This window comes from Podarcis vaucheri, assembly GCF_965113315.1.
Source record: "Podarcis vaucheri genome assembly, chromosome: 10".
NCBI classification, from domain to species: Eukaryota; Metazoa; Chordata; class Lepidosauria; order Squamata; family Lacertidae; genus Podarcis; species Podarcis vaucheri.
In genome coordinates, this window is record NC_138748.1 from 47577745 (window position 1) to 47603794 (window position 26050).

Sequence of the window (26050 nt, forward strand, 5' to 3'; positions counted from 1 at the left end):
TAGCTCTGCTGCTCCTGGCCAGGAGTTTGGACTACTCTCTTAGAACCCAGCGTAGATCCTCCTCCTCCTCCTCCTCCTCCTCTTCTTCAATTCTGCTCTGGGGAGGGAGTGGTTTTATGGTTGTCCCATGGGCCAGTCAGCCAGTACTCTGCACAGCCAGTTTCTGCTGCAAGCAGGAAGAACTGATTGCTCTTAAACTCTAACAAAAAGGTATCTCTCTCTCAAATGATAAGGGCTTCACAGCAGGCTCACTGTGCAAGCTCTCTATAGCTTTATGAATCCTTCATTCCCCACACCTTTTCTACTTCTTCTCCCTCCTTCTCACCAAACATACATTGTTGTTTCTACATTTCCCCCTGCATCTATTTTTGTCCTCCACTGCTTCATCATAGCCCCTTGCCGTTCGTCTTTCTATTTCGAAAAAAGGGGTGAGTTTTTAATCTCTTCAAACTGTCCACAGAGTCATTTCGTTCAGCCTGAGATGCATCAATTGTTTGAGACAAATCTGCATAAATCATTTATCAGAGGCTTTTGAATAATGAACAAAGGATACCTCTAAGCCTTGCTCTGTAAATAATTGATCCAAGAGGCTGGTTGCTGCAAAGGCTTGCTAAGCTTCGCTGGAGATGCTTTCAGGTGTCAGCTGGAGGTAGTCTTTCTCAGGGGTTTCATTTCTCAGGATGCTGCCAGACTGTCACTTTTTCCTGGTGGGTTTGACCACATACCAGCCGATTCAGGTTGTACAACTGATGGCACTCTTCTGCGGAAAACCCCCCGTTTCCTCCCCAAATAGAACTTGTTGTGATAAGGAAGCGGCCCAGAAATTTCACCAAAAAGTGTGAGATAACACTTGCTTGATGCCATGGCATATAACTTGCCTGCAAACAAATCAGAATTATTTCATTAAGTGACCAGAACCAATGACGGGCACAACCAACTAACTTTAGCATTGCTATCAGCCAACCTGTTCCCAAACGTAACTCAAAGACTAAAGGGGATAAAGCTGTCAGGCAGCGTCACCCCCTGGGCTGGTTGTAAGTAAGGGCTGGTTGTCGTGAGAAGGCAGGCAGGCGGGGTCTGGCTGAAGGCAGAGTGAGGTTGGCCTAATGGAGAAGTCTTCATGTGTGAGAAGCCCCTTTTCCCATCGTTGGCATCATGACTTTCCCCCCTAGAGGACTCTACCACATAGAGAACGGTTTCTGTTTTTGGAAGTTGCCAGCCCCTCGTGATGTCAGCAATCCTTACAGTAATCCTCAATCTCATCTCAGAAGCATTTGCAAGTCTACTAACTGGTAAAATAGCTTCCATTAAAGGATGACGAGAGGTTAAGACTGCGTCTCTTTTGACTCACCATTTCTCATCTATTGTTTCTGTTCTGTTTAATGTGAGTTAAGCATGCCACAATAAAAAACAAACCACCAGAACAGTCCCTGCCTACAGATTTATACTTCGATAAACAATTTGATAAACCCTGTAATGTCAAAGCTGGGAACATCTGGGAGAAAGGCCATCTAACTCATCACTATCATTAAAAATAAAAGTAAAAGAAGCCAGCTCATTTATGGGCACAAAGTTGATTCAACGTTATGTTTTAATCCAGGTCTGGGGAACCTGCAGCCCTCTGGGTGTTTGACTACAACTCCCATCATCCCTGACCATTGGCCATGCTAGCTGAGGCTGATGGGAGTTGGAGTATCACAACATCTGGGGGACCACTTCTGTTTTAATCTAATTTTAATGAAGACACTTTCCTAGGGGGAGAAAATTCCAGCTGGATCTGGGTTGGGTTTTTTGGGATTCATTAACTTTGTGTACTCTCGTTATTTCAAATACTATATCCTAAAACCTGACTCCTCTCCTTCTTTGGCATTTTCAACCACTTCAGATATTTCTGTAATTTTACATTGTTTCCTTCACTCAGACACGGTGGAAGCAGCTCCTTTATATTTAGCTCCTCGTAAAGAAACAGTCCCTTTCATCCTATAATATTATTTCTGTTGTCCTTCTTGTGTTCCCAGCCTTCAAACTCAGATTAACATTACAGTAACATGATGTTCAGTACCCAAGGCAATGCTCCAATACTGCAGTTATGAGTTCTGAATGGGCTGTTATTGTGCAACTGATGTATACTCAGGGATTTGTGGCAAAAGTTCTTATTTTTATTTTAAGGTAGATTCCATGCTATGGTTTTCTAGGGTTTGAAAATAAAACAGCTAGTATCATCCTGCCTTTATGTATATCAGTTGGTGTGACTATGTGTCCAACTTTACAGAAGTATACTGCCTCTGACAGGGGCAGTACAACGAAGCCATGATGGCTACCTCTGCTATTGGAGACAGTGTACCTCTGAGTACCAGTGGTTGGGATACACAACTGGGGAGAGTCCTGTTGCACTCATGTCCTGCTTGCAACCAGTTACCTGGTTGGACACTGGACTAGATGGGCCTTTGGTCTGATCCAGCTGGTTTCTGTTCTTATGTCCACTGTTTCTGAAGGTGGAAGGTGCCCTCTGTTTGAAGGGTTGCTCAGTCCAAGTCCAGTTTAAAGATCAAAAGCCCTAAGAAGAAAGACCAGGGTCCTTGAAGTTGTCCATCAGTACTTAGCCCCTGGACAGCAGACACAGGTCACATGGCCACTATGGGTGAGATGTATCATATTTCTCTTTAAATTATAGCCATTAGTTCTAAGCCTGCATTAATTTGAATGAGTGTATGTGTCAGAGGCTGGACTGAGGAGGAAAGGTGGGGGCCGCCCCCCTTCTCCTGAACCTTCCCAAGAACAGGAGGACAGTGTAGATTTAGAACAGTGGTTTGCAGAAGGTCATAGTTCAGAGGCTGTAGAGGGGAGAAGCTGGGAAATATTGGGAGAGGAACAGCAGGAAGAAGAAACATCAGGGGAGAGACAGCTGACAGTCTTAGTGTCCTTGGACAGCATTCCTGACCCTCCCTCTCCCAGGACCAGGCGAGCATTGAGGGTAATAGAACAGAAGGCTCAGAGGCAGAAAGTTCAGATTAGCTGTTGCAAGGGTGATGTAGAATAGGAGAGATGGAGGGGGGGAGACTTTACTTGGAGCAACAACATTATTTTAGGGAGGCTGCATTCCTCTCTCTCTCTCTCTCTCTCTCTCTCTGAACTATGGAATAAATTACTTGGTAAGAACTACTCTTGTTTATCTGCTTACTGGCTGCCACCGGGGGGAGGGATCGGATTCCCTGAAGCCTGATAGTATATATGTATGTCCTCTTTTGTCATCCGTTTTGGTGATTTCCTCTTTTTTTGGCATTGTGCAAGTGACCACTCCAAAATCAGCGGTAGGGTTGCCTCTGAAATGCTGCATGCAGTTTTGGTCATCCCATTTTAAAGGGGATTTCATAGAGTTGGAAAAGGTGCAGAAGCAGGCAAACAAACCAAGGACTGGAACCAACGAGGCTTTCATTTGGCTAAAGTGTTTGGGGACTTTTTAGCTTAGCGGAAAAAAATACAGCTAAGAAGAGACTTGATAGAAGAATATATGATTATGCATGGAGTGGAGAAAGAGGAGAGGGAGAATTTTCCTTCCTCTCTTATAGGACTAGCATTTGCCACTTAATGTGTGTGTGCATGGTCCTGAAAACATTGTTGATGTAAGCATACTCTGCACATGCACAGATATTCCAGGGCTGAGCGTTCATGCTGGAAACATAACCCAAGGCTGTGCTCTGCTGAGATGAGGCTCAAATTAAAACCTTGCCCTTGGCATCATGCCATGCCTCCAAGGGCTGGTCAGAACTGAGCGCTTGTGAAATTGCTTTGACGACTGGCTGAAAACGTATACAATAAATCAGAGTGCTTGTGATGAAGCACAAAAAGACATAATTTACAGCCCTTGGATACAGTCGAGGAAAAGGCAGGCTTACTTTCCTACAAGGCAGTGGGACAAGTGCAAGCTCAAGAGAGCTTAAATGCCTGATCCTTTCTATGTGAAAACGGCTAAGTGGGGAGATTTACTCTGAAAGAAGTCCCATTAACTTCAGGAAGGCTTGCTTCCAGCTGTTTGGCAACAAGCAGTCCAGCAGGGAGATGGGGAACAAGGTTTAATCTACTTTCACAACAGCTGATAAGTGTGAGTGTTTATTTTTAAAGCATTATGAACCAGTATCATGGAGAGGAACTGTGTAAACAGCACCCAGTCCAGTGCCTAGTTCATCATCCAGCTAGGAATATTTACTTACTGCATTTTTATCTCACCTCTTCTCTCAAGACCTAGTGACAATGCCCTTGGTTTTCTCCCCCCACCCCATTTTATCCTTATTATAACCCTATGAGGTAGATTAGGCTAAGAGTTTATGAATAAGGTCACTCAGATACATAACCTGACAACGCATGTCCTCTAGCTGAATCAAGATGGACACTTTGGAACCAGGACTGCAAAGAAAATGGTGTAAAACACGCCCCCCCTCAAAAAAATTTCATATATTTCATAATACTGGAAGCCTCATTGAATTAACCAGGAACCAAATTTTAATCTACAATTAAAGTGTTAGTTGTTTGAAGCATACAAATTTAAAATTGCAGCCCTAATTGCAGCCCATTCACACACCATACAAAAGTAAGAATTGTTTTCAGTTGTTAATAATAGGAAGCACAAATGACTCATGCATTCTTCACCAATTGAAAACGTCCGAAGACACTCTAAGGGGCAATAGATAAAACAGCTTGCGCAGAGCAATCATTTTGCTTCTCACCTGGCATAAATAAGGCCACTGATCCAGTTATCACTATCAGCTAAGAGATGGTCTCTATGGAAACCAAGGGGAAATATCTATCACACCTATCAGTCACCCATTTAATGGTTGTGTCAAGGACCCTTCCCAGCTCCTGAGGGGGATCTTTCAAGACCCTTCAACCTTCTAACATGAAAAAATGTGTAATCATTGCTCATTTGTGTTGCAGGTAAATAAGACATTTCTCCACAGGGAAGTGCTTGTTTTGGAGATGTCACAAATCCTCCAGCATTCCATCAGCAATATATTGTTCATGGGAAATTGTGATTCATTCTGCTAGCTAGCAAGACTATTGCAGTTTGGCATGCTATGTGGTGCACAATTGCATAAGGTTGCTAGAGACATCCATTTGATAATGTTGGTGATGAGTGTCATAACGTCCCTGCACAATTATGTGGAGTACCCCTGGGCTCCACAACCATAGGACAGCTGCTTCTCACCTTCCTTCCTGCCACAGGCATCCTTCCAGAAACGGCGCATAAAGAGCCATACTACCATGGCTTAAACAATTGTACTGGACTGGGAGAAGAAGAAGAGGAGTTTGGATTTGATATCCCGCCTTATCACTACCTGAAGGAGTCTCAAAGCAGCTAACATTCTCCTTTCCCTTCCTCCCCCACAACAGACACTCTGTGAGGTGAGTGAGGCTGAGAGACTTCAAAGAAGTGTGATTCGCCCAAGGTCACCCAGCAGCTGCATGTGGAGGAGCAGAGACGCGAACCCAGTTCCCCAGATTACGAGTCTATCGCTCTTAACCACTACACCACAGAGGTAATTTACCTGTTCTGGGTGGGATTGCCCTCCCTCCGAAGGAGCAGGTACGCAGTCTGAGGGTACTGTTTGGTTCATCTCTGTCACTAGCGGCCCAAGTGACCTCTGTAGTCAGATGTTTTTTACCAGCTCAGATAATACACCAGCGGTAACCGTTCCTGGACCCCAACAACCTGACCACAGTGGTCCATTCCTTGGTAACCTCAAGGCACTTTGGGTGGGGCTGTCATTGTATCTGGCCTGCAAGCTACAATTAGTGCAGAATGTAGGAGCCAGACTGCTCATAGTGCAGAATGTCGTAGCTGACAACATGTTATTCCACTGCTGGGACCTCTACACTAGTTGCTAGTTTGCTTCTGGATCATGTTCAAAGTGCAAGTTAATTCACAAAGTCCTAAGCAACTTGGGTCCAAAGTACCTTAAGGGAAATCTGATCACTTACAATCCACCTTGACCATTGAGATCCTCTGATGGAGTATGTCCCTGAGGTTTGATTGGCCTTCACTAGGGACTGAGCCTCAGTTTGGCAGGCTCTGACTTCTGGAACTCCCTGCCTGGAGAGGTTTGGCAAGAAACATCCCTCCCTTCTTTCACATGTTTTTTGAAAACGATATTGTTTAGATGGGCCTTTGCAATATGAATTTTCTATTTTTAACCAATCAGTATTTATTGATGTTTAAAGTGTTGGTATGATTTTTTTTTGCTGATTTTATTATTATATTTTGTATACTACCTCAATATGTTTTTTAAAATGAAAGTGTGGAATAGAAATACATAAATAAAATAAATGCACCATCCAGTCTTTTCATAGTGCTTTTTTTGAGATTTTGCTCTCTAAATAAACTTCTGCTTCTTGTAGTGCGCTTCTAGCAGTGAGGAGAGTTGAGTGCCTGTTGTTTCAGAACTCCCGTAAGCCAATTTTCTACACTCTGCGATGCATGTGTGTAAAATGCTTAGCTGGTACCCTTTTAATATCTCCCCCAGTAGAAACAGAGAAAGAAGAAATCTAGCAAAACATTATCTCCCCGCAAACCAATTTCCCAGTTGGTGCTTATAGTAGCAGGACCGTGATTCCTCCTTGGCAGGAAGACTTGTGGTGTGGCCTGTTTCCAGACCACAGAGCACCTGCTGAATAATAAAAAAAGCCTCTCATTTTAGTCTACAACGTTTCTTCCACTTCTCCATCAGAATCTGATTTTCTGAGCCCATCAGGAGACCCATCTTGAGACATTGCCCACCTCTGCTTTAGTTTACCATATTATATTTTGGAGAACATGCACAACATCTGAGACACAGCTAATAAATAAATCAGGTTTATTTGGAAAGGAATATAGATCTATATTAATGCAAGTTGTGAGACACCTGAAAATAATAGAGAAGGTTGCCATGGCACTAGAAACCAAGCAATACTGTATTTTACATTTGCGAGGGAAGGAGGGTTCAGAATCATGGAATCACAGAACAGTAGAGTTTGTAGGGACCCCAAAAGTCACCTAGTTTAAACCCCTGCAATACATAAGATGGGGGATATTTGTCTGTTAGGGGCTACTACCCTTAAACCTCTGTTATCAGTCAGACGGCAGAGGGAATATTCATTCAGCATCAGCAGAACTTGCAACGTTAAACAGTGTACACACAGCACTATTTACATATATACAGAATATGAGGTATAGTAAAACACAGGAGGTGTCAAATATTCAAGGGCTGGTACAACGTATCAATCCACGTTGTCTACAGTGTCAACACTACTAAGACTGAAGTTCCCCCTCATTGCATTCAATCACATACACTCGCGCACACACTACAATGCATACCCATGTCTGAGGTATTTTTTTCCTAAAATGTCTGTTTTTAGTGCACACAGTTGCGTCAGCACTCTGAATTAGCAAAGGTGAAGTGAGAAGAAAGGAGAGAGCTATGGGCAGAGGACCTCCACATGGGGACAAGAGGGAGAATTAAGAAGAGATGGGCCTGGTGTCCCATTCTTAAACCTGTGGCAGCTCCCTGTTCATGGTGAATGGGTAGCCAACTTCTGCAGTACGTCCGAGGCATGCAAAACCCCATGTTCTGCTCAGATAAACATGTCCATTATGAGCAGAGAGCTGTCATGGGTCTAAGCAGGGAAAGGAGCCACTGTTAAAAGGGTGTGTTTGTGTCCTGTCATCATGCAGTGGTTCTGAGTGAAATTTCCCTCCTCTTTACAAAGATCCTCTAGGTCTCAAGAGCCACTTGGGTGCTAGATTTTAAAACAGGGTTTGAGTGACAGACAGGTCTCATTTGGACATGACTATTTTTCTCTGCAGGAATCTTGCTATGAACAGATGGCTTTGACAGAAGCAAAACCATGGGTGTTATGCTGTTTTTTCTTTTTTTAAAAAAGAGAGAGATGTTTTACCATCTTAAAAGAAAACCCCGTTTGCACACACTCATTCAGTACACCGGTGACCCCGCTTCAGCGAATGTGATTTAGAAGACAGTCACATCCTAAACTAAACTTCACACCTTATATATTTTTGTGATCCTGTGAACAAGATCCTGTTATGATAACATTTTCCAGACATTTGAACACTAGGAACACTGGGGCCAGTTGCAGGTCAGTCCTAATCATGCCAACTTGGAAGTAATAATCATTTTACTTCTCCGAATTTTATGCTGTAGTTCTTTAACCAGATAAAATGAAAATGCATATATTAGGGGACAGCATGAGCAAAATCACATACGTTTGTGAAAATAACTGACAAATACATGTTAAATTTGGGGAAGTGCCTGCAAAAATGTATATACTGGGCAGAAAAACAATAATTTAGGCAAAATACACAGTAAAATGAGGGTGAATTTTCATGAGGCCTGTTTTTTAAAAAATGTTTGCAAACTGATGAGAAAATGTGGAGAACTGAACATAAGACTGGAAAAATGAGAAGCAGAGAGAAACTGAAATGGACAGACTCATCCATTGCTACCTGGGAGTCAGACTGAACTCAGTGGTGCTTACTTCTGTGTAGGCATGCATCAGCCTTGTTAGTGTAAAAAAAGCGGGTGTTGGCCACTGGATAGATCATACCCACGGTGGTTGTATAGAGTGGAGTATAGAACAGACACATTATAAGGTAATTGGAATGGGAGGCAGGTGGGATTTGTAAATAGGAAATAGTAAAGTGTCCCAAGTATATATATATATAGTTCTTTCAAAGAACAGAAAATTGAATGAAGCAAAATCACATGAAGCTGTCAGATGTGCTGGTTTTTTTTTTACAGTACAACAATTTTAGTTACTGTACACATTATGTAACTGGAAAACAGTTGGCATTTCCAGATCATACTTGCTGATTAGCTCACATTTCAGTTAAAACAGACAGTCTGCCATCTGGCTGTTGCTTGAGAAACAAAAACAAAGTTAAAGCTCTAATACAAAAGCGGCATTTGCATTGACACTATGAAGAATTGCCACTGCCACAAAAAAAGTGCATTTCTCCCCACGACTTCCAAATGTTCAAACATTCTTCTGACCTGACAACTCCAGAGATCCATGCCTGCCTTTTATATATACAGTTGTTGGAAGTCACCACAGAACCAAGACAGGACACTGAATCATGGGTCTTATTTCTGAAGAGACCTGGAGGAAAACAATGGCACGTGTTCATCTTCTCACCAAAGACTGCCTACTGCTTGATGAGAACTCAGCACTCCTACGTGGGGCAGGCCAGACCCATCCTGCACTAACTCCTTGTATAATGCTGAGCTCCAGCCTTCTTCACATGCCCCGTTTATCCAAAGAAGAGAACACCAAATAGAAAAGTAGTTTTTAAAAAGAAGAAGGAACAAGTCACAGGTGCTGGGCATGGCAGTCACCTGCCAGGCAGCTTCAAGTATTTACAATATTTTCCTTTAAGTCACTTCTTTATACAAATGGTGCGGTACTTTTGACGAAGTGGTTTCAAGCACTGCTCTCATGAGTGCTTGCTACTGTCATCACCTGTAGCTCCCAAGTCCATTAGGAACTTGCTCCCGTCAGCCATTTTCTTTAAGGCACTGCACGTAGTGTATAGACTCCATCTCAGCAGAGCTTTCTTCACTGAATAGTGCATTTCTCCCTTTCTCTCGTTTGCCCTTCTCTGAGGACTTTGGATTTGATGTATTTCAGGTCGCTGTTGACACTGGGTCGGCGAGCAAAGGGGGAGATCATGCCATAGGCACCTGTCTCTTTGACCCTGTGCATCCTGAAGGATTTTTGGTGGAAGGTGTCCCCATACTGGACAGAGATCTTCCTGTGAAGGGCGGGACTCATCTCGTGGGGCAGCTTGGCCATGCTGAAAAGAACATAGAACATCTCGTTGACGTTGGTGTTCTTCTTGGCTGAGACTTCAAAGTAAGCACAGTTCTCATCGCTAGAGACCAGCTTCTCTGCTTCCTCAGAACGAACTTTGCGGTAGAGTTCACCATGATCGTTTTTGTTGCCACAGATCACCATGGGTAGGTCACCTGTTTCCTTGGTCTTGTTCTTCAGGCAGGATTTGACTTCAAGGATCTGCTGCTGGAGCCTCTTGACCTCATCAAAGGACTCTCTGCTATCCAAACTGAACACTAAGATGAAAACGTCTCCTGCAATGTTTCAAGAGGGGGAAACAAATTAAGCCAATCCATTACAACCACTCTTAGAAAAAATAATATAAAAGTTGTACACAGCAAGGGATTTGTTTATCCCAGCTATATTAAGAACATGAGAAGATCCTGTAGGATCACACCAGTAGCCCATCTAGCCCAACATACTGCTCCCAAAGTGGCCAACCAGATCACTATGAGAAGCAGGACCTGGGTGCGAGAGCACTTCCCCTCCCTGATGTTTCAACCAACTGGTATTCAGAAGCATGCTTCCTCACTCTGTGATATAACCAAACATATGGTCTAACCAAAACATTTAGAGAATCTGTGTTTGGATAAAAGGAATGCTATTTACAGAGCTTTCATTGTAAAGAATGGAATTTATTAAGATGACATGGATTTTTAGCAAAATAATGTTTTATAACAGCATACTGACAGGTCTATCAAACTTTTGCATGTGTGCCAAAATCCTCCTCCTGTCCCCCGCCCCTTTACTGGGATCGCATGGCTGTGGCAAGATCTTGCCAGAACCCAGAAGCCTCCATAGCCATATCTCCTTGCTTCTCTGGCAGTGGGGGTGGGGCAGCGGGGAGCACACCTGCAAAGGTGCTCCTTGGATTCTGCTGCCTCAGTTTGCCTCATGGATGGGCCGATCCTAGCATGATTTCATTTTCTGGATACCTGGTTTTTCTTACAGTTTTGACCTGACCAGACTCATTTCTGTTCTCAGTGGAATACTAAGGAGGGCCCAGAGAGTTATTATATCTCACTCAGTGTTTTACATGTTCTATAGAAGAGGCATAGAGACACCCAATAAAAATCACCCCATGAGACCATATTCCACATTGTGGGTGAACGCAGATGGCTCTCCAAAGAGGGAGCAATTGGCAAGGGGTCCTCTTTCATTGAATTAAAGAATACCCCAGTTTATTTCAATTGATTCTGCACTTTTGGCTCTCAGCCACACCTGTAAAACAAAATATTAGGGAATCAACAACTAGGAGCAAAAAGAGCCATTCTAGGAGAACAGTCAGAGGGCTCATATACAGCCATTGAGATATTTATTATTATTATTATTATTATTATTATTATTATTATTATTATTACTACTACCCCTTTGAGCTACGGACTCCCACGCCATATCAGACACTTCTCCAGAAACTTATTTCAGTTAAGAGTTTCTTGCCATGTAGCACAGGAGCCCTTTGTTCAGGAAACCCAAACCCAAACTGTTCTTAGAATCATAGAATCATAGAGTTGGAAGAGACCACAAGGGCCATTGAGTCCAACCCCCTGCCAAGCATAGGGAGGTGGCTGAATTCTGTGGATCCCAGCTGGCAACTCCTTGGAGATGAGAATACAAAGATAACATGAGCCAAACCATGCAAACAGGCATTGTAAGCACCTGGGACTGATTTGAACCCCTGCCTCTCCTTCTCCAAACTCATGTGCATTGACTTGGGTCCACTAGGAGGAGCCCCTGGTAACCCCCTCCTATCACATACAATCACATGTCTAACCTGTGAGTATGGAAAGTCTCCTCATGGCAGGGAACGGATGGTTCCCAGATGTGTCCAAGATGTCTAGCTGATACATATCACCCCGGATGTTGTAGACTTTGCGATGGAAATCCTCAATTGTGGGTGTGTACTGGTCCTCAAAGCGGCCATTGAGAAACCGCGAGACGATGGAGCTCTTACCCACCCTGGAGGCTCCAAGGACAACCATGCGGTAGGAGTTTTTGGCTGGCACATTCAAGGTGCAGTTCCCACTGGACATAGTCTTCATCATTGCTTAGATCTGCACAGATATATAAAAAAGATAAGGTTTTATCGTCAGCATGAAAAAATCAACACCAGGAACACCAACCAGGAACTACAAATCCCGTCATAGCTGTCTATTGGCCATGCTGATGGGAGTTGTAGTGTGGGTTAGGAAAGACTGAGCTACAGCAAACTAGGAAATGGCTACAGAAATATACACAAGCCAGCAGAAAAACAGAAGAGTAGATCACCTACACCCGGGGAAGCTGTTTTGTTGTGTTAAAACAGAATGGATTTTCTAAGTAGCAAAATGGAAGCTCAACAGGGAAAACATAGAATCAGAGTTGGAAAGGAACACAGGGATAATCTAGTTTAAACCCCTGCAATGCAGGAATCCACATTTTGCCCAATGTGGGGCTTGAACCCACAACCCTGAGATTAAGAGTCTCATGCTCTACTGACTGGGCTATCCCAGCTGATGAGTAGGTAGGTGTGTTTTGTTCATGGTGTCATTTAAATGCCCTATAAAAAGTGAGTGAGTGAACTGTGATTATTCCACAGCAATTGCCTGCGTGCAATCGGCCAATGTCTTATCTCTTGCAATTCATAAACAGAGGGTCCCAGATGAGAAAACAAATGAGAGAATGGTTACATAAACAGAGCGTAAGCATGCCAGTCATTGAAAACTACAGGGACTCTTGAGACTCCAAACACATCTTTCATTCACCAAACCTGTTGCATGACAAAAAGGAGAATTAAAGCATAGTACCGCATAAAGCAAGGGACCCAGGTGGCGCTGTGGGTTAAACCACAGAGCCTAGGGCTTGCCGATCAGAAGGTTTGAATCCCTGTGATGGGGTGAGCTCCCGTTGCTCGGTCCCTGCTCCTGCCAACGTAGCAGTTTGAAAGCACACCAGTGCAAGTAGATAAATAGGTACCACTCTGGCGGGAAGGTAAACAGTGTTTCCGTGCAATGCTCTGGTTTGCCAGAAGCGGCTTAGTCCTGCTGGCCACATGACCCGGAAGCTGTACGCCAGCTCCCTCGGCCAATAAAGCGAGATGAGCACCGCAACCCCAGAGTCATCCGTGACTGGACCTAATGGTCAGGGGTCCCTTTATCTTTACCCCATAAAGCAGGGTTGGGGAACCTGGGGATTACAACACCCATCATCCCTGGCCACTGGCCATTCTGGTTGGGTCTGATGGCAGCTGAAGTCCAGCAACCGCTAGAGGGTCACAGGCTTTCTACTACGGTAATAAAGAAATGTCACAAGATATGTTTGCTTTGATTTCTAGGAACCTTATTCAAGAGGATTTGTTTTACTAGTCTGCTTCAGCCAGTGGTGGCCGGTCCTCATTGGTACAGAAGGCCCAGAAGCCAAGAGTAGGTGGAGCCAGAGCGAGTGACAGGCAGAGCCAACTAATTCCTGCTTTGTCCCATCCTCCTCCCTGCTGAGTCCTACAAGGGCATCCCTGAGACTAAGCAGCAGCAGGAGGAGGAGGACAGGCAGTTTTGGCCCCCGGCACCAGTTGTAAATAGGAAGGCAGGTGGGCTGCAGGAGTTGGCTGAGGGCAGACTGAGGTTTTTGGGACAGTGCCCCAATCTCTCTAAGAAACCAGCCTCCCTGGTTATAGCAAGCATAGTCAGAGGCAGATAAATGCGGGAACACACACATACACATTGCATCTTATAGACTGAAAAAATTATTGTTGCTTAAGCTTATGTGGACTACAGCCAACTTTATCAGCTGCATGGATCTGAGAGATATAGATTTCTACATGATATAGAGGGAGGGGGGAACTGTAAACAATGCAACAACAAGGCAAAACTCAGAGAAAGATGTTATGAAAGACAAAGTGGGTTCTCAGTGTGCTATTTAGTTTATGCAATGTTGCATTTCAAATGACATATAGCTATAGCTATAGATATATCTGTTTAAGAACACCAGAGGAGCCCTCCTGGATCAGAACAAAGGCCCATCGACTTCTTCTTTCACAGTGACCATCCATATGCTCATGGGAAGCTCCAAATCAGGGTCACCCTTGCTTATTTCCCAAGCCATCTTTTAAAACATCCCGACTAATTTTCTGACCTGTGGAAGTATCAAAAGTGAAATAGCAAAACGGCTGACAAAAGAAGCCTTGGGGCATCTCTCTTGGACAAAAAACATATGAACCAGTGCCCCTATGACCATTGTTCTAGAACCCCAAATGAGGATGGAGCATTATTTTGTCATGTGAATTGAGCGTCACATCTGTTGCTCTGCTCACTTTTGCCTCTGGCTGCATCCGCCACCAACATGCAGCTCCAAGTGTGTTGCAATGCAGCCTTCAAGCTGAACAAGCTTCCCCAACCCTGCCCTAGTTCTTCTAAAGATGATCTTTCATCTTACACTAGGGCAGGGAGAGGGAAACGTGTGGGTTTTGTTTTTTTAGATATTGTTGCTCCCTAGCTCCCCTCAGCTGCAGCCAGCATAGCCAGGAATGATGGGATTTGTAATCCAACAACATCCGGATAATTTTGCACCCCTGCACTAGGGTTATAGTCCTATGCACACTTATAATGCAATCAGAAACATGTCTAATCGGAAGTAAATCCTACTGATTGCAATGGGGTTTACTTGCAGGTAAACGGGATTAGGATTGCAGCCTCTGTTGTAAAGCCCACTGAACTCAGTGGGGTTCACCTCTGAATAAAAGTGCTTTGGATCCCCCAGTAAATAACTTCATTGCATTTTCCCAGTATGAAGTTTGGTGTTCTTCATGTCAGGGTGCTTTATCTCTGTGTTTGGATGTCATGCAGAGAGTTTTTGTCCCACATTTAAGCCAAGGATGTTGTATGACCTAGATAGTGAAGTCTAATAAATCACAGGTCCACTTAAAAAGCATTATCGGCCATTGAATCAGCCCAGTTGTAGCAATTAATTGATTAATGCTTTGCGCCCTGTTTAAAACACAATCCCCTCCATTTATTGTGTTGCAATGAAAACATCTATATATTTATTATCTATCTATCTATCTATCTATCTATCTATCTATCTATCTATCTTAGAATCATAGAATCATAGAATCATAGAATCATAGAGTTGGAAGAGACCACAAGGGCCATCGAGTCCAACCCCCTGCCAAGCAGGAAACAATCTATCTATCATCTATCTATCTATCTATCTATCTATCTATCATCTATCTATCTATCTATCTATCTATCTATCTATCTATCTATCTATCATCTATCTATCTATCATCTATCTATCTATCTATCTATCTATCTATCTATCTATCTATCATCTATCTTTCTATCTATCTATCTATCTATCTATCTATCTATCTATCTATCTATATCTATCTATCTATCTATCTATCTATCTATCATCTATCTATCTATCTATCTATCTATCTATCTATCTATCTATCTATCATCTATCTATCTATCATCTATCTATCTATCTATCTATCTATCTATCATCATCATCATCATCTATCTCTATCATCTATCTAGCTATCTATCTATCTATCATCTATCTATCTATCTATCATCTATCTATCTATATCAACTATCAACTATCTATATATTTATTTATCTATTTATCTATCATCTACCACCTATCTATATCTATCTATCTATCTATCTATCTATCTATCTATCTATCTATCTATCTATCATCTCTGTCTGTCTAATGGTGCTTAATATCATAATCAGCTATTTATAGTCCATCTTGACATATTTGGACATCCCACTATTACACACACACACATTAACACTTGTATGTTGTATTGGCAATAATATTTTTTCTTTCCCATGCAGATTTAGTCTGTAGCTCTCTTTTACATAACCCTCCCCCAAACAAACCCCCTTTTCAGCATTCCACTGCAACCTCATCTTAAAGAGGTGGGAAGCAAAGCAAAGGCAGTTTGAATGTCTTGCCCAAGGTCAAGCAAGTGGCACTGGTACTTGGTACTCAAACTCCTTCCCCACCTTCATTAAACTCTAATTTATTACCTTAGTAGAGGTATTTACTTAACTATTTATTATTACATATATCCCCTCACTAGCTCACTCGGTAGAGCATGAGACTCTTAATGTCAGGGTCATGAATTTGAGCCCCACACTGGGCAAAAGATTCCTGCATTGCAGGAGGCTGGACTCTCAAGGGTGGGGTACAAATAATAAAATTTATATTTATTTTTATTATTATTACAATTCTATGATTCTCTGTATATCTCACCTTTCCTTCAAGCAGTTCAAGGGGGAATATATTCAGCCCTCTCCTCTCCATAATATACTCACAACAACCTTGTGAGGTGGGGGACTAGCCCAAGGCAAGCTTCATGTCTGAATGTGGCTTTGAACCCTAGTCTCCCAGGCCCCAGTCTGATGCTGCAACCACTAAACCAAATTGGTTCTCTTGGTATAGGCACTCCTCAACAAGTGGAGGTGCAGAGCAACAGAAGTAAACGGAGACATTGGGTTGCATCCAGCTAATTTAAACTCTCAATAGACTCACGGAAATGAATGAACCTAAGTTAGCCATAGCCATTAATTTCCCCCCGTCTAAGTAGAAACTAGCATGGGATGCAACGGGTAGCTTTTCAGTAGAGCACCCAGATTGTAGTCTTATTCGTATTGCTTTATGATGCTTTTGTTGCAATCTGGTTCCATTTGCCCAGATATTGATTCTGAAAGGGCTTCTAAGCATTCCATCTGTTAGCTTTGTAGCTTAGTGCATGGAAGTCCACTTTGATTCCTGCAGCCACCGTTCTTCTAATTGCCTCTGAAATTCCAAAGCAAAGTGAAGCTGTTGTCTTTCATGCACCACACAGACTCTCTCTCTTCCCTTCTCTGTGTTGCTGCAGCTTTTCTGACTCACCAAAATCACATTATTGTCTCACAGAACACCCCTCACGGTGTGTGTGTGTGTGTGTGTGCATGTGCACACCCACCCAAACGGTACATTATAAAAAATGAACAAGGATGTCTTGCCCATTTACTAGTTATGAGATATAGATAGATAGATAGATAGATAGATAGATAGATAGATAGATAGATAGATGATAGATAGATAGATAGGCTTTTTAATATCAGGTTCATGCTATTTAAGTCCATCACTAATTTAAGGGTATCATATTAGCCCATCCTTACATCCACATGTTGAATGTTAGCACTTTCTCTCAAGGAACTACTCCAGCTAGTTTTCTAACAGCATATCATCATCATCTGCTTGATAAAAGACACAGAGTGAACAAATGATGACAGTAAGGTCACTCCACAAGCCAGCTGGTGGCTTGTCTTTGCCAACTTCCCCGTCCCTTTTCTGGAGCCTCTTGGCTATGCATTTCTAATGTAAAAGCATCAGTGGGTCCTAAACTGGTATCTTTCCCAGTCACATCCCATCCCTATATTTGCTTGTGGAGCAGCTGAGATTGAAATTCCATGTCTCCTACGGCTCAGTTCTTAAAAGTGATTTAAAACACACTCATCCCCTTTCCCCCAATCCTGCATATGCAAGGTAGACACCAGGGAGAACACATAAAGATGACCCAGGTATAGAGAAATGAGATGGTGACGGACAGACAACCTGCATCAGAAACCTGTTTTGGGGGGCTTTCTAACCTATTTCTTTTCCTTTCTGTCTTGGTGCTTGCCCCAGAGCATCTAAAGCAGACAAAACTGCTACACAGCATCCGCAGGGTATATAATGGCAAGCTTCAGTTCCCTCACACTTTATTTACTGTCCTTTCATGCTCAAAAGACAGGGGAAAAAGAAGAGAAAAGATCACAAGAAACAATGCAGAATAGCTAGCTCCGCTCTCGGCTACAAAGTCCCTCAACCCCTTCCCCTTTAAAAAAACCCCATCTAGACACAGTTGCTTGGAGATATTATTCTACACATCTAGCTACAAAGCTCCTTCGTTTACCTTTCTCTTTCTTTGGAAGGGAAATACTGGCTCCTCTTGCAGTCAGCAGCGTTGGCTCAGCGGACTGAATCAGCAGCAGCAGCAACTGCTGCTTGTAGTCCTTGAAGCTGATGCTTTCTGCCCAAACCTCCCGTTCTGTCACTCCTGTATTCTAGAGAGGGAAGGACAACTTCAGCGCTTCAGCAGCTGTTCCCACACACAGAGAGTCAGAAGACACACATGGCTCAAAGTTTGTTCTTCGAAAACCAGCAGTTGCCTTTTTTTCATCTGTGCTCTTGAGGAGAGATGTTTGTGTGTGTGTCCTCTCTTTTTCTCTTTCTTCCCACTGCTCTCAGTTTACTCCAAAACAGAGCTGGCAGCCTCCTCCTCAAGCTTGCACAGTTGTTTGTCTTGTAACTTGAAATTCAGATAACTCATTTGGGAAAGGACAGGGGGCTCTGGTGCGACATCTATCCTTTGGAACGGGTGAGTGCATCTCCCGGGCCTGTATGTTCCTTCTTGCACAGCTTCAAGGCAGGAAAGATAAATGGATAAAAAGGCAAGAGAGATGATGATGATGATGATGATGATGGACTGATAAATCAATAAATAGAAAATTCCCTTTAAAATCAGCCTTTGATGGTTTTTGGAAGAATAAGCAAGAGATTTTCTTTCCAAAAGCTAAGCACTCTTTTATGCTTTTCACTACTCAAGTGACTTTATGTGTGTGTGTATTCTCCCTCTCTCCCTCTCTATAGGTCTCCCTGCCTCTCTCCTTCATTCGGCAGCTGGTAAATTTCTGGTAAGTTTCTTTTTGTAGATTTCACAGTTAACTGAATCACTGTTCCCCTGAAATCAATGGGAAAGTTGCCAAGGGCCGGGGGGAGGGGGCGGTGGACAGTTCCGTAGAAAGCGCAGGAGGAAACTTTCATTCAAAACTAAGTCTTTACAGATTTGGGTTTGTTATTTTCTCCTTGTTTATTCCAAAAGATAGGAGGTCTGGGTTGGAGGAGTGTAGTAATGATTTCGCAATCCAAATGGAGACTCGCGCTCCCCAACCCCACAGAGTCATTGAGCAAACCAGCACCTGAGCAAGAGACTGCTTTTTTTGGGGATACCCTAAAAATGCATAAACCTTTCAAAACGGCATATATCTTTCTTCCAGTGTTTTTTGCTAGAAGGAAGCTGCTCAACCTAATAAGGACATTCTGCGTTGCTGTAGATATCTGTGATTGCTCTTTTGAGGCAGATAATCTCCTCCTGCAATGTTTAGCTGCTGTTAGGTATTCATCACATTGCTGGCTGATTAACTCTGACCCAAGAGCTGGATTAGATTGAGGGTGGCAAATGGTGTGGGACTTCATTCCCAGTGTCGGCTTTCTTGCGACAAATCCACACAACTCATTATCATCAAAGGATGGACCTTGATCTTATGGTGTAAGAAGTGCCTGTCTCTGAGATAACTGAATGTCTCTGGAAACCTTCAAAGGCATTTGCTCACTAATCCGACTTTGTTTGTTTCCCTCTTTAGCCATTTACCTTAGTACCATGGTTGGACATTCACCTTAAGTAAAGACAGATGTGTTATGTGCCCCATGTTATCATATCTGGGAAGGGGAGATATGGTCTGTCTTGGATTGGACTGGACTGGGGTGCTCTTACTTTGAAGAAGGAGGTCCACAGCTTGGGGGTGCTCTTGGGTCCAACACTGTCGCTGGAGACTCAGGTGACCTTGGCATCTAGGAATGCCAGCATTGTGCTATGGCCCTTTTTTGGACAGATATGATTTGTCTGCTGTACTCCACAGTCCGGTAACTTCCAGATTGAAGTACCATATTGGCCCGAATGTAAGCCACCCCCCCCCCAATTCAGATCCTGAAAAGTTAAAAGTGTGGCTTGCCTTCAAGACCTTATGCCACCAGCAAAGCAGCACAGCTCCCCCTCCCCAGAGAGCAGCCTGGGAGCACGGGGCAACAGTGCACAGTACACACGCCGCTCCCAAGCCTCCCCCGAGCTGCCAGAAAGAAGGGGGAAGGGGGGAAGGCCGCTGGCAAAGTGGAGTGCCCCCCCCCAGGAAGCAGCCCGGGTATTGTCTTTTTTTCTTTTGCCCCCTTCAGTTTTAAAGGTGCGGCTTATTTGCGGGTGCGGCTTATATTCGGGCCAATACAGTATTGCAGTGTGCTTTACTCACTTGGTCCAAAATGCAGTGGCCAGGGGTCTATTTAGATCTCACATAAGCTCTGTTTCTTTGTTTATTACATTTTTATATATATATAAAAATCAGGCATCAAAAAGCAGGGAGGGCAACAAATATTCCCTCCCTCATAAGTACAGAATCTTGTAATAGTTACACTGACTATTTAGGCCATTTCACTTATTGAACAAAAATGTCATTCCACAGATTACCATGGTCTGTTGTAGCCATGTTCGTCTGATGTTGCATAAGAGATAAAATTACATCAGGTTGAATAAAAAATGTCTGATTTCTTGCTTGTTCTTTTTTCATGAATGTGGGTATTTAGTTCACCCATTAATATTAAGTCCCAGAGTTGTGAAACCAAGCCTAAAACAAATCTGCATTTAAAGTCCTCCAGAGCTTGATAAGCCTTGCCACAGTCATTAAGTGTGTAATAAGGTCATTGTGAGGAAGATCCTGGACAGCTGTCACATGGTATGACAAAAGGGAAATTTTTAGGATCTAGAGGAATATTCTTCTTTTGTATAGCCCCTGTTCCAAAAAAGCTGCACTGCCGGTTGTTTCCAGGCCCAATTCAAGACCTCCTCCTTTCCTACAGACTCCCTTGGATATTAAGATTGGCAGAGGGGACCCTCACTGCCCTCAGAAATCTGGGGTGGCAGTAGCCCGGGAGATGCCATTTTCTGTGGCAGCCCCTAAGAATAGAATTATAGAGTTGGAAGGGACCCCAAGGGCCATCTAGTTCAACTCCCTGCAATGCAGGAATCTCAACCAACACATCCATGACAGATGGCCACCCAACGTCTGCTTAAAAATCCCCAAGGAAGGAGAGTCCACCACTTCCCAAGGGAGTCCATTCCACGGTCAAACAGCTCTTACTGCCAGAAAATTCTTCCTGATGCTTAGTCAGAATCTCATTTCTTGTACCTTGAATCCATTGGTTTGGGTCCTACGCTCCAGAACAGAGGCAAACAAGTTTGCTCCATCTTCCATGTGACAGCCCTTAGATATCTGAAGATGGCTGTCATATCTCCTCTCAGTCTGCTCTTATCCAGGCGAAACATACCTAACTCCCTCAACCGTTCCTCATCAGGCTTAGTTTCCAGATCCTTTATCACACACATTCCAGCTTGTCAGGTTAAGGAACTCTTTCCCCATAGAGATGTGTCTGGCACTTCTATCTTCATCATAACAGTTTTCGGTGAATGCTGAAGACACACCTCTTTTGATATGTGATATGTAAATTTTCAGGACCCACCTTATTTTTTGTGGCTGTAAGTTGTTTCAATTCTGTTTTAATTGTTGTCACCCAACCTTAGGACCTTAGGATGACAGGCGGGTAAGAAACAAACAAAATAAGAGCCCTGCTGAATGTGACCAAAGACCTATCTAGGTTAGCATTTTGTTTTCATGGTGGACCAGCAACTGCCTATTGGAAACCCACATGCAGGATATAAACACACTAGCACTCTCACAGGGCACTTCCACACCAGTGATTCACTGTGCTTTTGCACTATCCCAAGCATCCACACAATGTTGCATGCATCTCATTTCCCTCCCTCCTTGTTAATTCAAATTTCCCCTTACTGCATGCCCCCCTCCCAAATTAGTACTGTCAAAAGACTGGTATAGATGCAAAAAAATGGTTTCTAGGCTTTCCATTCATGCACAAGGCCCGGGGCTATCAAAAGGCATGAGGGACAGCAGATTCCTGCCAGTTTCACACCCTTCAAGAGTTAATTGGGCAAGCTTGTGATGAAACATCAAAGGTCCTTGGAGCATCGTAGTCCGGTAGATGCTGCTGGTGAAAATAAAGGGGAGGAGGCATGATGATGTAAACCTACCTGAATGGGCTACAATCCCTCTCTTTTTCTAACATTGGAGTCACACAGGTGTGTGTGGAAGGAGACAGGACTAAATAAGAGAAGGGAGTGACAAAATCCCTTCCTGCGTTCTGGAAAGTAGCCAAGTTCAAAAGGCTGCTAAGAACTTCTCAAAGAAAAATAGGCGTTTCTATTGCCACACTTGCAGAAGTCCTTTCGCTTACTACTAGACAAAAAAAATATTGCTCAACCTGTAGACACTGGGAAAGTGAGACAAGTGGCAACAGAGGAAACACTCTTGAACTAGTTGCAAAATACAGTCCTAAAAAAGAGGCTGTTCCTCACAGTGCAAAGTATGCACGTCATTCCACTCAAGATGAATCGTTAAGCATTCTTACCACAGTGGTTCTGGAGTCAATTTCTCATGAAGTGGAGTTCTCAGCATTCAGACTAAGTGCTGCTGCTGTCCAGCGTCACAGAGATCTCTGATCTACTTCATCCTTGCTATCATTTTTTCCCAATGGCTGAGTGTGGGCGACTCTGCAGGCACAGGGACAATGAGAAGATGTCATCGCTAAGTCCCTGAATAAGCTGTTATCTGGCTGTTCACCCACTGTCTGGGAAGCATGCTTAATTATCGCTGTGCCTGAAAGCTGTGCCAGCAAGACTGGATGATTGGGGGCTGGCTCATGCCATCGCTTTTTCAAATACCTAAGCAGGCCTCCTGATCTTTCTGGGCTTTGCAACCAAATATAATGCATGGAGTGGTGGTCACAGTTTTTGTGGTGGACACTGCAGCCATAGAAATGGATACCGACCATATCTGTAGCATGGGCCTTTGTGCATAAAAGGAAGGTAGAAAAGTGTATACTGCAGCCACAGAAGTTACTAGCCTGAGTTTTGTTTTGTTTCTTACTATCCTTCCAAGAGGCTAGTCAGCTGTGCTAGTAGGAGATGTGGGTGGCACTGTTGTCTAAACCACGAAGTCTCTTGGGCTTGCCAATTGGAAGGTTGGCAGTTCAAATCCATGTGATGGGGTGAGCTCCCGTTGCTCTGTCCCAGCTCCTGCCAACCTAGCTGTTTGAAAGCACACCAGTGTAAGCAGATAAATAGGTACCACTGTAGCAGGAAGGTAAACGACATTTCCGTGTGCTCTGGCACTCGTCACAGTCCTCTGTATGACCCAGAAAGCTGTCTGTGGACAAACGCTGGCTCCCTCGGCCTGAAAAGTGAGATGAGCAGCACACCACATAGTGTTCTTTACCTGTACCTAGTAGGCTGCGTTGCAATGCTGGTTATGGAGAAGGAGAGCACAAAAACATAACAGGCTGGCAGAGCAGGGTGGAACAAAAAACTATCCCTTGTCTGGCAGCCCATTCACCTGTCTGCATGGGATTCAATGCATGGAATTCCTGGTCACCTATGGGCTACCCTGGTAACCTTGATTGCTATGTTCTGCATCCATTGTCAGAGGTAATATGCTTCTAAATACCAGTTGCTGGAAACCACAGAAGCTGGGGGTTGCCTTCAGGTCCTGCTTGTGGGCTTCGCCTAGGCTTGGGCACTATGAGAGCAGGATACTGGACTAGATGGGCCACTGGCCTGATCCAGCTGGCTCTTCTTGTGTTCTTACCATGCAAGCTGCTAAATACAGGGTTGGTACACTATGATTGCCGGTCCTGGGTCTGCAGTACACACTTAACCTTGCAACCTTTGTTTCCTGCACCTTCTACTTATTCAGATTGCCAGTAGGGACCCACACATCACGGCGGCAGCAGGGAATAAAGGGATGAGTCTAATAAAAGAGAAACAGCTTGTGTCAACCACGTCTAAGCAATGACGTGCAATTTCCTCGGCCTGTTATTGTTGGCTGATTCAGCTGCCGGACTTTCTCATCTCTCTCTTGTATCGCTAGACCAGTAAAAAAATTAATAGCAATAAAATAAAATAAAAATGCAGATGTCTCCCTCTGGAGAACTGTAGGTCAATGATCATGGAACCGAAACATAGGATTTAAAGAGTTTCACACACTCTTCTTTGGATGACAGGGATTGAGCAAGAGTTTGGGGGGAAAGGAAAGAATTGAGTTAGCTTTATAGAGCATCGTTTGAAAGCAACTTAACAAAAAGCTTGATAGAGGCAGATGGGGTTGGGGAGAAAGAAGAGAGAAAACAAAAAGCCTCAATATGAGCTGGGCACGCATGAAAAATGAATGAACCACCGTCCGTAACAATGCAGCTCTCCGCAGCGCATGTGATGTTTTCTCTAGCAGGTAGTTCTATTTTGGGCCCCTTTCTGATGTGTCTTGTTATAGCCCAGGCACTTCCAGCTGCTGACAGATCAGTTGGGACAATCTAAACACATTCGTGTGCTGGAGCTCCATCTGGCTTGTAAAATGGACTGAGCAGTGAGGCACGGGAATTGGAAATCATCTTCCATATGCTGTCTTATGATCTAATTAAAAACCATGGCGCCTTCTCCATTTGTCTCCCAAGAAAGAATAAAGGAGATCTTTTAAAGCATCAGCAGTAGCAACAACACTGTTCCTAAATTCTTCCACACAGTGTTCTTCACAGTCCACGAGTGTTTTAAAGCTGCCCCTCTGATCCTTGGTAAAATCGCTGCATCACTAGTTGAACTGTGTATAAACTATCTTTTAATTCCCTCCCTTGATCTTCTCACTGGAACCACCATCTTAGCCTGGGTTCAACTATGTTCTAAATGAGAGATGGGGAACTTTTTCCTCTATCAGGGGCCAAAATGAGATGGAGTAGGAGACAGATTTTATTCATCTCTTTCATACATTTTTATTTAAAAAATAGACCCTAACCCCAAGTTTGCAGGCAAACAAGTGATCACGTGCTTAAAAAGCATGCACATACTGTAACTAGCCTGGCTCTCTGAAGTAAGCTCCGTTGTCCTAAGTCCTAACAAGTGTCTATAGTAATGCTGAAACCTGTATGCAGGACACTTAGAATTCTTTATAATTTCAGTGGATGTGGGATTGAGTTTATTTTATTGCTATGAAAGGGCCAAGGGTGTCCTTACGCCCTCCCCATCAAGACTTTTCTCCCTTGGTCTTTAACTGCAGAATGGGAAGGGAAGCTGTATATCAAGTGCCCATGATTGCTGCTCTTGCTGATTTTGTTTTTAAGTGAATTTCTTCCTTTTACTTTAAAAAAACAACAACACAAAAAACACTTTCCATACTGCTGTACTGCTGTCTTTAAAGGTAAAAAGAACTCATTTTTTATTTTTTGTAAAAACAACAACAATAAAATACTGTCTGGCAAATGTTAGGCAGGCTCCCTACCTTCCCACATTTAGAAGAAAGTGGAGGTGAAGACATTGCAGGGTTTTCATGCATTGGAGGCAGAGAGAATGCTACAAAATGTACACCACCAGAAATACTATTTGTAGAATGAAAGAAAGGAAACCAAGTCACAACTCCTCCCCTGCTACCTCAAAATTCAGGTAGCCATGCAACAGCAAATCCCAACAACCCACCTCATAAATTTTCCTGAAACTCTCTTTCCTTTTCAATGCATTCTCTTTTCTCATTAACTGATGGAGGGGGAAATGGGTTTAAAAAGAGGGTTGGCATAGCATTGCTCTATAGATAGCAGCCCTATTGGACCAGGCGTTCTCATTCACTCATGCAACAATACCCATGCAAAATGGAGATAATTCATATTCTCATTTTCCCAATGGAGATCTGGCTTCAGGCATTTAATGGAAAAGTGTTTCTTACAGATGCATGGTTGACTCAACATATCATGGTGAGATACGTGAGCTGTACCTGGAACTCACACAAGCCTCCAGTTTATCATTTCAGTGTCAGAGGCAGGATGGATGTCATGCGAGGAGCATGAAGAATAAAGGCTTCACCCATTTCTGTTCACTGAATCGAGTTACAATACAGCTGGGAATTACAGTTCAAATATTTCGTTAATAAATCTCCCAAATTTGCTTCTGTTCTGTGTGACAGTGGCTTTGAGGAAATGGAGAGGAAATGGCTTGTCCACTGGAGTGAACGAAAGCTGCAGACTGGGGGTAGGGAAGCTTTTTCAGACTGAGGGCCATTTCCCCTTCTGGACAGGCTTCCGAGGGCCACATGTCAGTGCTGGCTGGAGCAACGAATGTAAAAGTTACCTTTGTACAGTAAGCTAGTTTCTATATGTCCTTGCACAGTCCTCTTTAACTTCTATCCAGGCAAGCAAGAACCATCATTAGAGTTTA

General features: G+C 43.4%; 1 protein-coding gene across 2 annotated transcripts; it reads right to left on the minus strand.

Annotated features, from left to right (window-relative positions):
- Positions 1-6831: 6831 nt before the first annotated feature.
- On the minus strand, positions 6832-18488 carry RASD2 (RASD family member 2). 2 transcript variants are annotated; one of them, XM_082241226.1, is made up of 3 exons: positions 17813-18488; positions 11654-11933; positions 6832-10133 (listed from the first exon to the last, which is right to left on the minus strand). In XM_082241226.1, exons 2-3 carry the CDS (start codon positions 11922-11924, stop codon positions 9604-9606), a joined length of 801 nt encoding a protein of 266 aa, XP_082097352.1. In that variant the 5' UTR covers positions 11925-11933; positions 17813-18488; the 3' UTR covers positions 6832-9603. The 2 variants fall into 2 exon arrangements, with proteins under 2 accessions (XP_082097352.1, XP_082097353.1); XM_082241227.1 differs by lacking the exon at positions 17813-18488 and adding an exon at positions 16123-16262.
- Between the last annotated feature and the right edge of the window lie 7562 nt (positions 18489-26050).

Bases quoted from the DNA above. Each gene is read 5' to 3' on its own strand.
- RASD2 (XM_082241226.1), bottom strand. From the start codon at position 11,924: ATGATGAAGACTATGTCCAGTGGGAACTGCACCTTGAATGTGCCAGCC. The intron at 10,134-11,653 runs GTTAGACATGTG...GAAACATTGCAG, and splicing joins GAGACTTTCCATACTCACAG to GAGACGTTTTCATCTTAGTG.